The 13997-nt window shown below is 45.8% G+C and overlaps 1 protein-coding gene across 1 annotated transcript; it reads right to left on the minus strand.

Annotated features, from left to right (window-relative positions):
- Window positions 1-6067: 6067 nt before the first annotated feature.
- On the minus strand, window positions 6068-11697 carry LOC124693000 (serine carboxypeptidase 1). The gene is made up of 13 exons (XM_047226438.1): window positions 11391-11697; window positions 9008-9084; window positions 8786-8908; window positions 8608-8710; window positions 8430-8467; window positions 8223-8324; window positions 8021-8104; window positions 7693-7929; window positions 7395-7460; window positions 7196-7317; window positions 6844-6957; window positions 6573-6618; window positions 6068-6408 (listed from the first exon to the last, which is right to left on the minus strand). The coding sequence occupies exons 1-13, from the start codon at window positions 11680-11682 to the stop codon at window positions 6325-6327; spliced, it is 1488 nt and encodes a 495-aa protein (XP_047082394.1). The 5' UTR covers window positions 11683-11697; the 3' UTR covers window positions 6068-6324.
- Window positions 11698-13997: the final 2300 nt, after the last annotated feature.

Below are 13997 nucleotides of genomic sequence, written 5' to 3' on the forward strand. Positions count from 1 at the left end.
CCTAGGGATCATACTTTCACTAGTGGACACTCTCAACATTGATCACATAATAAAACCACTCTACACTCTCTTGTTGGATGATGAACACCACTAATTGCGTAGGGCTACAAGAGCACCTCAATGCCGGAGTTAACAAGCTCCACAACATTCGATATTCATATTTAAATAACCTTAGAGTGCATGACAGACCAACGCAATTACACCGAGTACTAACATAGCATGCACACTGTCACCATCACACTACGAAAGGGGGAATAAATCACATCAATACTATCATAGTAATAGTTAACTTCATAATCTACAAGAGATCACAATCATAACCTATGCCAAGTACTACATGATGCACACACTGTCACCATTACACCATGGAGGAGGAATAGACTACTTTAATAACATCACCAGAGTAACACATAGATGAATAGTGATACAAAACTCATATGAATCTCAATCATGTAAGGCAGCTCATGAGATCATTGTATTGAAGTACATAGGAGAGAGATTAACCACATAGCTACCGGTACAGCCCCGAGCCTCGATGGAGAACTACTCCCTCCTCATGGGAGACAGCAGCGTTGATGGAGATGGCGGTGGTGTCGATGGAGATGCCTTCCGGGGCACTTCCCCGTCCCGGCGGCGTGCCGGAACAGAGACTCCTGTCCCCCAGATCTTGGCTTCGCGATGGCGGCGGCTCTAGAAGGTTTCTCGTACCGTGGCTTTTCCGTATCGAGGTTTTAGGTCAGGGACCTTTAAATAGGCGAAGAGGCGGAGTCGGAGGGCTGACGAGGCGGTGACACAATAGGGGGCCACGGCCCAGGCCCTGGCCGCGCCACCCCGTCATCCGGTGGCCCCGTGGCCCCCCTCTGGTGGCTCTCAGGTGTTCTGGAAGCTTCGTGGAAAAATAGGATGCTGGGCATTGATTTCGTCCGATTCCGAGAATATTTCCTTACTAGAATTCTGGAACCAAAAACAGCAGAAAACAGCAACTGGCCCTTCGGCATCTCGTCAATAGGTTAGTTCCAGAAAACGCATAAATATGACATATAATGTGTATAAAACATGTGAGTATCATCATAAAGTAGCATGGAACATAAGAAATTATAGATACGTTTGGGACGTATCACCAAGTTTCAAAAAATTATGAAAAAAACAGGTATACAAGCGACGAGTATAATGTTTCTAATTGTATAAGAACTAAATTTGTGATGTATCTCCAGCTCAGCAAAAGAAGTTATATTTTTTTAATCATAATTCGCACTTGAGTGTCTTACTAGTCCTGTAAATGTTTCAGTTTTCTCACACTTTTTCGAAACTTGTACCAATGTTTTTGACCTTTTCATTATTAGGTTTATACTAGATGGATCCAGCATGCTCTGCCACGCGTCGTCTGGATGTTCTTTTGCCTGCATGCACATGAGGCGCGTTTGGTAGTCTGTAGATGAGTTTTTTGTGTGCATGGGATGGGTATTGGAATGGGCCATTTGGTTGCCTGCAGGCCGCCGCGTTCTTGCAGAAACCAGGTTTTAAAGCACCCGCGGGACAGGCTTGGAGGAACGCCCGAAATGGCAGTTTCTCCGGGGCCAGGCCTGTTGCGGCCAGAAGGCCGCACGCGTGGGGAAGGGAGGTGGAAACGCCGCGTCCATTCGGTAACACGCGCCATAATTAGCCTGACCGCTCCCCTCTTCTTCCTCTCACTCGCGACCACACTCTCAACTCCCCAAACTGTCACATCACCCGACGGTTCCCCTTCCGCCGACCAATCCGCCGGACCGCCGCACGAAGGAGCACCGGTACCGGAGGAGGAGACGTCGACGAGCAGCACCGGGACATCGGCCGCAACCTGCTCCGCAGTCTTCATCGGCATCTCGAGTTCACCCGCGACCTCGAGCTCGTCCTCGGCCGAAACAATGGCGGTAACGACCTCTCCTTCTCACCTTCTTACTCGTTGTTCCAGAACATGCCATTCTCGGGCATTTGCGACGACATGCATATTAGATCTGCTAGGGTTTCCATTAGAATAGGGTTCGGATTGATGTTTGCAAGGTGTTCGTCCCCATTGGTTGTTGTTCTTGTCGAGGTCTTGGTGTTCACGGCTCGATTTTCTTAGATCTATTACTCTAATCTCCAATCGTGGTAGATCCTTCCTAAATCGAACTGTGGATTGCTGAAACTGCCAGATTTTACTGTGCATGCAGAGAGGGGAGGGGTTTTTTGTGCTGGGGTTTAGCATGTTCTGATTGCTGTGCGGAATGAGTCGCGCTTGTTTATTCTAGATTGTGTTGTTTCTGATTAAACTAGGCCGATGATTGTAACCGGGAATCATAGTGTGAGGAGATGATTGATCAGAACATATGGCATGATTTAACATGACCATGCCATTGGTTCTGATCAAACATCTCCATATGTCCTCATTGTATGAGGCCTATGCTACCTTGCTTTTCATGTTTGTACTTATTCAGTTCTGCAATGGCCAATGATTTAACTATGACACAACGGAAGGCAAGGTGCTGCCCTCAAACTTAGTAATGTGTGCCATATTACTTGCACACTAGACTTAGTTTGCGGACAGTCCCTTTGCCTGCCGTGTGATCCAATATATGAGGTCTCATTTTTTTTGTCTAGTGCATTGGCCAATGATTGAATGATGGCACATTGGAAGGCAAGGTGCTGCCCTCAAACTTAGTCGTGTGCGTGTGATTACTTGCACACTAGACTTAGTTTGTGGGCTGTCCCTTGAGCTGCCGTGTGAGCCAATGTATGAGGCATCACATATTTTCAATGTTCGTTTTCATCTATATACTTGTGAGCAGGCACACCTCTAATGCCATGTGTTCTTGTGGCAGACTGAGAAGCTCAAGCTTGGGTCACCTACTAAGAACCCCGAGGAGGGACCGTCCAAGAAGCGAAGAGCGGCTAACGTCGGCCACTTCCAGCCGGACGTAGGGCCGGACCAGTTCCTGCGCATCGTCTTTAGGCCCACATTCAGCCGGTTCCGGATCCCTCAAGATTTCGTCAGGTGGTTCGGAGAAATCCCTTCGAACATCATCGTCACCACCAACACTGGCTGCAACTGGAGGATGACTCGGTGAGAGAAGGCGATGACGCATACATCGACCAGGGGTGGGCAGGCTTCGTCGTCGCTCATCAGCTGCAGGTAGGCCAGTTCCTCATCTTCAAGAAGGTGTCCTCCTTCGAGTATAGTGTGGTCATATTCGACCACACCCGCACTGGGATGACCAGGTGCCGTTACCATGGCGATGCCACCAGGTGTGTCATCTTCCAAATTCATGTCTAAAGCTTACCTGGTTCTATGTCGCTGCTACCATGTTTGTGTCTAATTTTTATTCCTGTCGTGTGTTGAACTATGATCATCTCTGATGTGTCGTGAACTATGATCGTCTTGTGTCATCAACTATGATCGTGTTTGAACTATGATCAATGCTAAGTTTGCCTAAACTGTGATTGTGTTCTTCCTTCTGCTATTGATCGCTGGTAACCTCACCACTGAAGGGAAGAGGTTAGCAGAAGCAGATTATGGATTGCAACCAAACAACAGAGCCGTTGTTTTGGGCTGCTAGTAGGCCTGAAAACCGACATACCAAACGGGCAGAACCCAAATCTCGACGGGGCCGAAAAAACTTTGTGCAGGCCACTAAAGAACGTGGTTTTCATGGTCCATGGCCCATCTACGATGCGCAGGGGACTTCTTCCCACTGCGCCAGTGATACAGTAAACTGTTGCAGGCTACCAAACGCGCCCATGGTTTCATTTTTGGCTTGCTGGGTTTTGGCCTTGGGTGCATGTGTCAGCTTGATTTTTTTATGGTTTCATTTTTGGCTTGCTGGGTTTTGGCCTTGGGTGCATGTGTCAGCTTGATTTTTTTATGTGCTAAGTTTGACAGGGTGCATGGATGAGCTGATATGTGATAGGTCTTGTGACTTGCTAAGATAGTCCTGAAGTGTCAATTGACGGTAAACAAAATAGGAAAAGTAAGACAAGCTATATCATTCCACTAATTTATCCATAGCTTATGTTTCTTTTTTTTTCTCCTTTCTCCCGCCACATATGTGATCTAATCTGTTTTTCATTAATAATGTTTAATTAAAAGGCTACAACTAATGAGTTGGCATAAAATGTTGATTGGACTTTTTTACAATGTAAACTGAAGAGTATATGTGATGGTTTAAGTAATGTGACTTATTTATTTTTCTACATCATAGTTGTTGTTTTTTGCAAGCTAATGTTCTAGAGCAACGTCCAGGGTATCATTGCATTCATGAGATTTTTATGGCAAATTGCATGCAACCCCATGCTTGCTACTTTTTCTATATAGGAAAACCATCTATAGAGCATCTCCAGCCGCTTCACCCAAAGTATCCTCAAACGGCGTCGGATCGAGTGTTTGGGGGACGTGTTTCGTTCGTGCCGGGTTTGGGGGACGTCGCTCCCCATCCGCGTCCCCCCAAACGCCGCCTCCAAACATTAAAATACTCTCTTAATTTTTTTTTGCATTTTTATTTCAATAGATAGAAGTAATATTTCACAAACTTATACATAATTCGGAACATGGTTTAGACAAACTAAGACATAGTTTGAAACATGGTTTTCACAAACTAACACATAGTTTGAACCATGGTTGACACAAATTAAAACATTGGAAAATGAAAAAAACCTAACTAGTGTTGGCATCGCAGATTTCGTGTGTTCCCTGCCAAGAAAGAACACTCTCAGGCACTCTTAGTCACCCAAACTGAAAAATCCAGCTGGTGATGATAGCCATGTTGGTCCTTTCGAGGAAGAACATCCAGAAACCTCCGTACCTATTTTCGCTGCGAAGAAACAACACTCAGTCATCCTCCTCATCGGTGTCGCCATGGTAGTGCCGGCGGTAGCGCGTCTCGTCGAACACCTTGACGCTCATATCGACATCGCCAAGGTAGGAGAATGTGAGCACGCAGCCGGGTTCGAGGTCGTGGTAGCGCGCGAACTTCTCTCAGTCGGTGTGGACGTACACCTTGCCGCGCCCATCGAAGAGCACGTCCACCGGCCACAGGCAGCAGTCGCAGCCAGCCTCCTGCAGATGCAGCGCGGCCAACTCGTTGCCGGCGACGAAGTCGGCGAACTTGTCCGGCAGCCTCTGGATGCCGAGTGGGTTGCCCTTGAGGACGACGACGAACTCGGACAACACTTCCTGCTCCTCCTCCTGCAGGTCCGACGACGAAGACGATGACATCGCATGTGATGGCAAGCGTGCAACTCTGCCACGGCCGCGACCACGACCACGACCACGGCCGCGACCTCGGCCTCGGCCTCTGCCTCTACCAGCCATGGCGTCGACTCTTGAGATGGTGGCGGCTAGGGTTGGGGAGAGAGGCGCTAGGATTTGTGTGTGAGAGTCGATGAGAGGCCACCCCTTTTATAGGCTGGAGGGAGGCGGGGTAGCGGTGACGATCATTAACGCCTGCACGCAGAGCTAGGCGCGACGAGACGCTTCGCTGCGCCTCTGCGGGAACTGCACCGTCGCTGCGCGCGAATAACTTCCGTCGCGAGGTAGGCGACGGTTAGGTTAAACTTCAATGTGCCGCTGACGTGTCGGTCCCGCCACTCCTCGCATCGGTTTTTGTTGTGTTCGACGTGCCCGGAGCGTCCCCTGTGTAGCGGGGACGGGCTCGGGGCGCCGGACACCGTATTGGACCGCGCCGGACAAAAGGAGGCTTTGGGGTACGCGGCTGGGAATGTTTTTTTGTCCGGCGCGCCCCAAATCCCTTTGGGGGACGCAGCTGGAGATGCTCTTAGTTCCAGCCGGAACAAGCGGGTGTTCCAACTAGTTTGTATTAGGGGGGGGGGGGGGGTGGGGGGGTGGGGGGTGGGGGTGGGGAGATGGCTTGATGCTTGGATGATGACAGTATCTTAAAGTAGCTTAGTGCCACAGGCCCCCGGTCATCGAATATTAGCAAGAATTCCCACTATTCCGAATTATGAAATTGCCAAGCCTGAATTTTGATATATTATCCTTTCTGTACCCAGTCGTTCCGAAATATGCCATCGTTTCTTTTACAGTTTGTGGATGCGAAAATCTCCGTATGAACTAAAATTCAGAAGTCATGTTGTGTAGCAAACAAAGCATGTAAACAAAGTCAAAGCTGAATTTCTCTATTATTTGCATGAAAGAATACACCACACGGTTCTCATTGGCTATTTTGAAATATGAGTCTGTGCTGTATAATTTCGTGTGTAAGTTATATTTTAGTTCAGATCAAGCTTTGCCCAATTCTTGACTGCACGCAGAAGTATTTTCTCCATTATTGGCAGCTGGGTTCACAAGCTTCACAACTTAGAACCAGCGAGCCAACGGCTGTAGAAAGCCAATGCTTCTTGCGGTTTGTATTCAGGAACGGTGTGTCCAGCTCCCTGTGAAAAAAAGAAAGCAAAATGCAGGGAGTATAGTTAAAAAGGAATTTTAACCTCGAAGTTTTGAATCTTTGATTTTTTAAGTTAATAACGCGCTCAAATAAATAATTCAATAGAAACCATTTTACTAACAGCAGAGACCAAGTAAGAAAATGTATGCTTACCTTAATTGTAGCAAAAGTGAGACCATGTTCATATCCTTGTGTGTACCTGAAAAGTTTAACAAACAGGGATTGTAGATCATATTTATTTATTTCATTTCCTTGGCATTTCACATCATACGTTCTTAGTTTGAACAACACCAAGTAAAAAGTAACATAGCAAGGTTTTTATGGTTTGGAGTTTTCTCCCGAAAGTAATGGTGAATTCGTATCAAAGATACTTCAACTTATAGGATAATAAAATGTGGTAAGCAGCTAACTAATTGTTCAGTACCCGGATACTTGTCCGTTCAGGAACCATGGCCGCCATGAGTCAACAACTCCATACCCCACAGATTTAGTCCATGCTTCACTCCCGGTGAAAGGCACACACATATCATGGTCACCACTGACAGAAATGGAAAAAATAATTATTACTAAAATAAGCTTATATATAATATTAAAGCGACAAGTATTATGGGTCGGAGGGAGTAGCAGAGGATGAATAATTCAGGATCTTTTTTCAGTACAAGCAAGTGAACAAGTCAAATGTCTCCATGAAATTAACGATGCCAAATTTTGTTTAATATGGACATTAGGCAACAACACAAATAAGCTAAGACTCATCCTATAGGTTAATGGTGTACCTGAATATGAAAGCACGATAACCCTGGCTTGTAAGGTTCTTGTGATAACTGATCATACTCCCAGCATCATGAGTGAAATCAAGTACATCTGTGCATAAAAGCCATGGGCCAATGGAACTTACCTAATATGATCATGAAAAACAAGAGTTAGAAAATGGAATTGACTTCAGTTCCTTCTAATGCTGACTGATGGTCGTACTGATTGTGCATGAATTGCAGATCTGACGCTATCGTTATCCAGCCATGCTGTCGCAACTTCATCACTCTGCAAATTAAGCAAACTAAAGGTTGTCAGATATTGGATATCAAGTAGTTATCTCTTGCATTTAAGGAAATTTTCTCCGAATTATGTTTAATTCGACATTGAAAGCAATTTAAAACGTGTAGTATAGCACATTTGGTGTAGCCAAGAACAATGAACAGTCAATCAGCAAGCCAATTTTCTGATATCACTAACTTGAAACAGGAGACAGGATACTGCACTTGCGCTAGCTTACCATACATGGAACCCCACTGGCAACTTCCTGCCATGATGGAACATGCCCGTCTCTTACAGGAGCTCTCAAAGGCCAAGCACGCCCAAGCATTCTCGTTCTTACAGGAAAGGTCTTGTTAGTTACACCAAGATCTTTGAAACTTTTAGGCAATTTACTGTTAAGCGGGATCACTTCTTTGATAATCTTGCTGTGGTAGCATGGCTCAAGAATGTCATAGATATTTAGTCCGCTGATTAACTGCACATAAAATAGTACATGGTCTCAAAAAAATAGAATAGTACATACACAACACGGCATTTTCACTTATAAAGGTGACACGCTAGTTTACCGAATCAATTTTTGATAGCGCTGTATCACATTTATTATTGCCACTGGCATTCCAATAATTTCCTTGGCACGATATACTAGCTTCCTGCATTGTGAATAGATATGGTGATTACAGATATGTTTTGAAGCCAATATCAGTAGGATATTGAATTGAAAACCTGATCAAATACGGACACTCAAACTGGGGATTTCTAATTAACTACCTGGTATATATCATCTGATATTAGACCCATTCCATGTGCAAATGGAACAAGAGCATTACCATCAAAAACGGTGTCACAGACGCCATTCCCGACCATGTAGCCCTGACATAGCAGAGCATTCTAAAATGTTAGACCTCAGATTTCGTAGACAGTAATTTCAATAGAGCTTGCAATCAGCAAAACAAAAAAAATCATGAGTATAATAACCTTGAAGTTTATAGTTGGCTTAGCTCCTCTTTGTATTCCTGTGGAATAATTAGTCAGTAAACAAGATACAAAATACTTCCCCTGCCCCATAATATAAGATGTTATTACAACCACAACCAATATACGGAGGGAGAAATTAGTTGTTGCTGAAGGTGAGTAAAAGGAAAAAAAGCCATACCTTTGACAACTTCGTGTGAAAGGGTAGGAACATAGACCCCAGCATACGACTCCCCAGCTATGTAGAATGTGTTGCTCAGGAACTCTGGGTACATTTGAAACCACTGCATACAAGTCACAGAACTTAGCTATCGTGCATAAATATTAGTAATATACCATGCTAACATGAATGCATATACCTTGAGAAGAAAAGTATGTGAATCCGCAGCGGTCTTGAGGTCACCCGTCTGATAATCTGAAACATTCTTTGAGTATGACAGCCCCACACCAGCAGGGGAGTCCAAGTATATCATAGTAGATACCTAAGCCACAAGAGAGAAAAAAAAGGTACTTTAATTTAGACATAATATAACATAAAATAGTTAGTTACTAATCACATTGGGTCAATAGAAGTAGCAAACCTTGGACCAGCTATATGGGTTAAGATGAAGCTTTGGCAAGCTGCTAACTGATGCGCCTGACTCAAAGTTGAATGGTCCTGAAAGTAAACCCAAATGAATTGTGTGAGCTTGACAGTCACATAGAATTTCAAGTTGATCAGTGAAAGCTTTCATTCATGTCTGAACAAGAAATTCCTTGGATATGTTCAACATAAGTGAAAGGTAAGCATTAAATGGTTTCTGGTCTCTGCAATATATAAGGGGACGGCAGCGTGTGGCAGGGCTAGGGTGACATCAAATGCACCAGCGATTCTAAGAATGGGTGAACCAGCCTAGGCAAGAATCAAGTTTTGTGTCTTTGCCATCACTGTCACAAGGCATCAAACACTATGTTGGCGTCACCAACTATATGTCATCATCTAACCCCGCTGCAACATCAGCTATGGCAGAACCTTTACGATTGTGCTAACTCAATTTCAACTTTTAAGTTCCTGTCAACAGCCGTCATAGTTCATAGATAATAAGATCCTTACACGTGACAATCTAGCAAAACGTAGATATGTGGAGGATAAATCTTGTCTTTTTTGTTCTGATCCTGAATCTGTCAACCATTTGTTCTTTGATTGCTTTGTAGCCAAATTAGTTTGGCCAGTGATCTCTAAGTTACTCAATATTTAGGTTGGGCAAGATTTTGAATCAATTGCCCGTTGGTGGGTCAGTAATAACAAAAACTCAGTAGTTAACATAGTTTGCACTGCTGCTCTATGGGTTATTTGGAAGTTGCGTAACGAACTATGTTTTCAGGGAAAAACTCAAAAACATAGACAGGTGTTCAGGACTTGTGGAGACGGATTGCAACGGATCTGGATCAATGGAAGATCCTCGCACCAGATGCTCAGTCCGCGCTTCTGGCCAAGCCCAAGAACGCCATGTTGCTCAACAAGATGCGGGGAGAGCTTCTTCGGATTGCCTGGAGGTAATCCCATCCGAGCTCAACAACTGTGGTTCTCCACTCCCTGATGGCTACCAGACACTACGGGGGCAGCAAATGGAGGCGTACAAGCTTCTCATTTTGGAAACAATCTGAAGATTTAATGCCAAAAGCCAGTTCTATTTTGTAGTTTGTTTTTGGTCCTATCGTTTAAAGTTGGCAGTTGTTATTGCTTTGGTTACTTTCTAGTTTATTTTCCTTTCCTAGACCACATCTGTGTGTGTGGCTCGGGTGTGAAAACTTAATGATGTAGCAGTTGTGGGGTTTCAGTGAAACCGGGGGTGAGCCCTTTTGATCTAAAAAAAAAGTAGTACCATGCAAGGGTCCTCAAGATCCTTCGATCTGCCTGGTGCTGCAAAACAAAGGCCTCAACACTACGACCTCTCAAACACATGCATCTTATTCACAGCACCTTAAGGACCATACACCGGTCCCGCAAAATCCCCCAAAGCCCGTAGGAACCATGACATTAGCTGTCCTTGACATTCTAATTCGCAAAAAAAAAAAAAAAAACTGTCTTTCAAATACTCCAGGCTGTGACCTTGGGATGCGATCTGGTGTTGCTCAAGCTGAAACCCCTACTTAGGCCTTGTGTCGAACAGGTGGTGGGCGACACTTTCGCCTGCTCCACCTTTGCACTGATTAGGTCGCTGATTACGCGTGCTGCCAACCCAAGCCATTTTTTCGGGGATATGTCCTGAAGGACAAATCTATGGCATAGAAAAAGAGGCCGGCGGCCGATAAATCCAAGGAACCGATTGTCATGATACGACCCTCCGTTACTAGCTAACAGCTGCAGTGGAGTGCATAGGGACAACAACTGAGAGAATATAGGTTTTGCAAACCTTTGTCTTCACGCCTCGAACTTCCTTTTCATGACGTACGTGTTCTTTATGGTATTTGAAGACGACGTTAAATTCTTGCATTTAGCTAGCGCCACAGCCACACGATTAAGAACATTTTATCTTTACTTCAAAAAATATATAAAAAAGCACAGTTTGGATGCTTGATCTGAGCCGTCCAAACATTCAATCCAATTCAAAAATCACTTTTTTTTGCGGTAATTTCAAAAATCACTTGAAGTAGTAGTTGTGAACAAATGTTGTATGTATCCTCCAATATTCGGTCCTATACTTAATTCTTTCGATTGTTCAATTTTGCACGGCGCTGCCTGCTTTACGCCTCGGCCGTGGAAAACCAGCGAACCGGCAGGGCCCGCCAGTCACCTCCGTCTCTCCTGCAGTCGTTCTTTCTCTATCTATCAGCGACTGGGCAACAGCAAGCCAACCCCACCTACTGGTAGTAGTGGCAACGGACGAGACAAACGCCACGTTTTGCGCACACCGGCCGGACAAAAGTCGAGATACCGGCCGGAGGCGCGCGGAGGGGAGGATCATGGATGGGTGGACGCACCGTGTTCGTAGACGAAGCCGTCGAAGCTGGAGCACCCAGGGCCGCCGTTGAGCCAGAGCACGACGGGGTCCTTGCGCGGGTCGCCCTGCGACTCCACCAGGTAGTAGAACAGGTTCCTCCCGTGCTGCTCGTCCACCGTCACATACCCGGCGTAGTGCTTGGACGGGAGCGCGCCGTCGAAGCCGGGGACGCGCGTGACCTGCGCGCCCTGCGGCGCGGCGCCGCAGCGTGGCGAGCCTGCGGCGAGGACCAGGGCGACGATGAGGAGCAGCGCCGTGGCTGCCATCGCCATCGTCGCTACTGGATGATTGGTAGCTAGCCTAGCCTAGTCAGGGGCGTGATGATTGACGAGCTTTGAGCACCGGCCGGGCGCGCGTGGGGGGATATATAGGAAGGGAATCGCGGAATTGACGTCCACGCCACCGATGGGTGGCGACGATGGCGCACCCGGGACGCCGGGAACGCCTGCGCTGTGATGACGCCTGTGGCCGGTTTGTTTGTCCGTTGTGGTCTGCGCCTACCCTGCCCTAGTGCTGCATAGTTAGTGCCGTATCCCTTGGATTGCGTGGTGGAACGAGCGCCCGCATGCTGCCGTAGTGCTGGTGCCGCAATATTCGCTGTCTTCGATTTATCTCATATCTATCTTCGAGAAATCTATCTATAAGCTGATCTGACTGTGTCTTAACGTCAGTTCGCGCTCCTGGCCGCGCGATTCGCATCCGATGGTCCAGAGCTTCCCGCATCGCGGACCTGGTGGGGACCCACGTGCAGTCTCTGGCGTCGCGTGCGCGTAGCATTAAAATTTTTTTTTCGAAATTAATTGGGGCTGTCGGTGAGCGGCTTCATTTCGTCTCCCTTCGTCCTCGGATGCGGTCCTCCTGGTGCTCCGCCTCGTCGCCAAATCCGTCGATTGCGGTCGCCGGCGACGGATCTTACTCGCCGGAGACGATTTTTCGCATCAGGTTCGGTTCGCCCACTTCGATTGCTCTTCCGCACCGTCGCGCACCTTCTCCTTGCTTCTAATTTCCCTCCTCGGGGTTCTCGGGGGGTGCCATCCTTCGCCGTGGTTCTCGTTTCTGGTCGATAGGAGTGGTCGCCGGAGTCGCCGTGGACGGTCTACTACTCGCCGTAGTCTGATTTCGTCCTAGGTTGGTTTTGCGCTTCACTCAATGTTTCTCATCCCGCATCAGTGCATCTCCGTTGTTTTTGTTACTCGCCGGAGTCGCCGTGGACGGTTTTTCACTTCTGGTTTTGTCAGGTGACATCCTTCTCCGGGGGATCTACTCTTCGTGCTTCCGCCGGTGGTCCGGTCTGCGACAACACGCTCGACACGATTTCCTCTGTCTCCGTCACAGTAAGGTACTTTTGATTTTCTGGGCAACATCCTAATGCATTTGATTTTTTAGGATGTTTCTGTGTGGGGCAGTTAGGATTTGTGTGATGTTTTCATGTGTTTTTTTGTGCATCATATGATATCAATTTTCGTGATATGACACCCCAATGCACTAGACTAGGTGGTCACTGAGGTATGAGCAATGATGTGCAGGGGATTTGTTGAGGATGTTATTTTTTGTAGACTTTTCCTAAGGATTTCGTGCATCGTATGGCAGTAATTTTAGTGCTATGACATCATTTTTTGCGCATGTAATTTTTGAGGATGTTACTGTGTGGTCACCTATGATTTTTTTTTGTGATTTCGTCCTAGGTTGGTTTTTGAGGATGTATTTATTTTTTGAGGATGTTACTCGTGTGGTAGATTTTTAGGATTTTTATTTTGATGGCTTTTTAATGAGGTTTGTGTGCAGCATATTGTAGCAATTTTAGTGATATGACATCGTAGTCCAGGGAATTTTTGAGGATGTTACTGTGTGGTCACTTAGGATTTTTTTTTGATGTCCTCTAGTGGTTTCTGTGCAACATATGGTAGCAATTGGCGTGCTATGATATCCTAGTGCAGGAAATTTTTTGAGGATGTCTGTGGCTAAGGTATGAGCAATGATGTACAGGGTTTTTATGGTACTACAACATCCTAGTGCAAGTTTGTTTGTGTGTGTGCAACATCTGGTACAATAATGTGATATATAACATCCTTGTGCATTGAAGTTTTTAGGATGTTTTTGCTACCTGGTCACTTGGTTTTTTTGTGATCATCATGTGGTTGGTGTGCAGCATCTGATAGAATTTTTGATATTATAACATGTAGTAGCAATTTTATCTCGGTTAGTTAGTTTTTTTGTCCGATACCATAATGTGTTGTTTTTGCAACGCTTTGTAGCAAATGTTTGTGTCCCAGTAACATCTGAATCAGAAACATGTTTTTCGAACCTTTTCTGCCATATATGTGACATCAGTGCACCATTTGTCTTAGTAACATTTCTTTGCTAAATGACATCTACACCCGTGTGGACATTTTTGTTTATTTGTCTTTCCATAATAACTCCCACCTTGCTTATTTTACAACAGGCATCAATGACAAAGTCAAGTAGTCATAGGAAAAACAAGTCCGGCAGAAAACACAGTAAGCTAAGCCTTATGCGCAAGAAGCTTACATTGAAGCACAAGGTTTCAGCAATTCATTGTGAGCTACCACGTGAAGTAGATGTATCT

Source organism: Lolium rigidum, chromosome 2 (genome assembly GCF_022539505.1).
Source record: "Lolium rigidum isolate FL_2022 chromosome 2, APGP_CSIRO_Lrig_0.1, whole genome shotgun sequence".
Lineage (NCBI taxonomy): Eukaryota > Viridiplantae > Streptophyta > Magnoliopsida > Poales > Poaceae > Lolium > Lolium rigidum.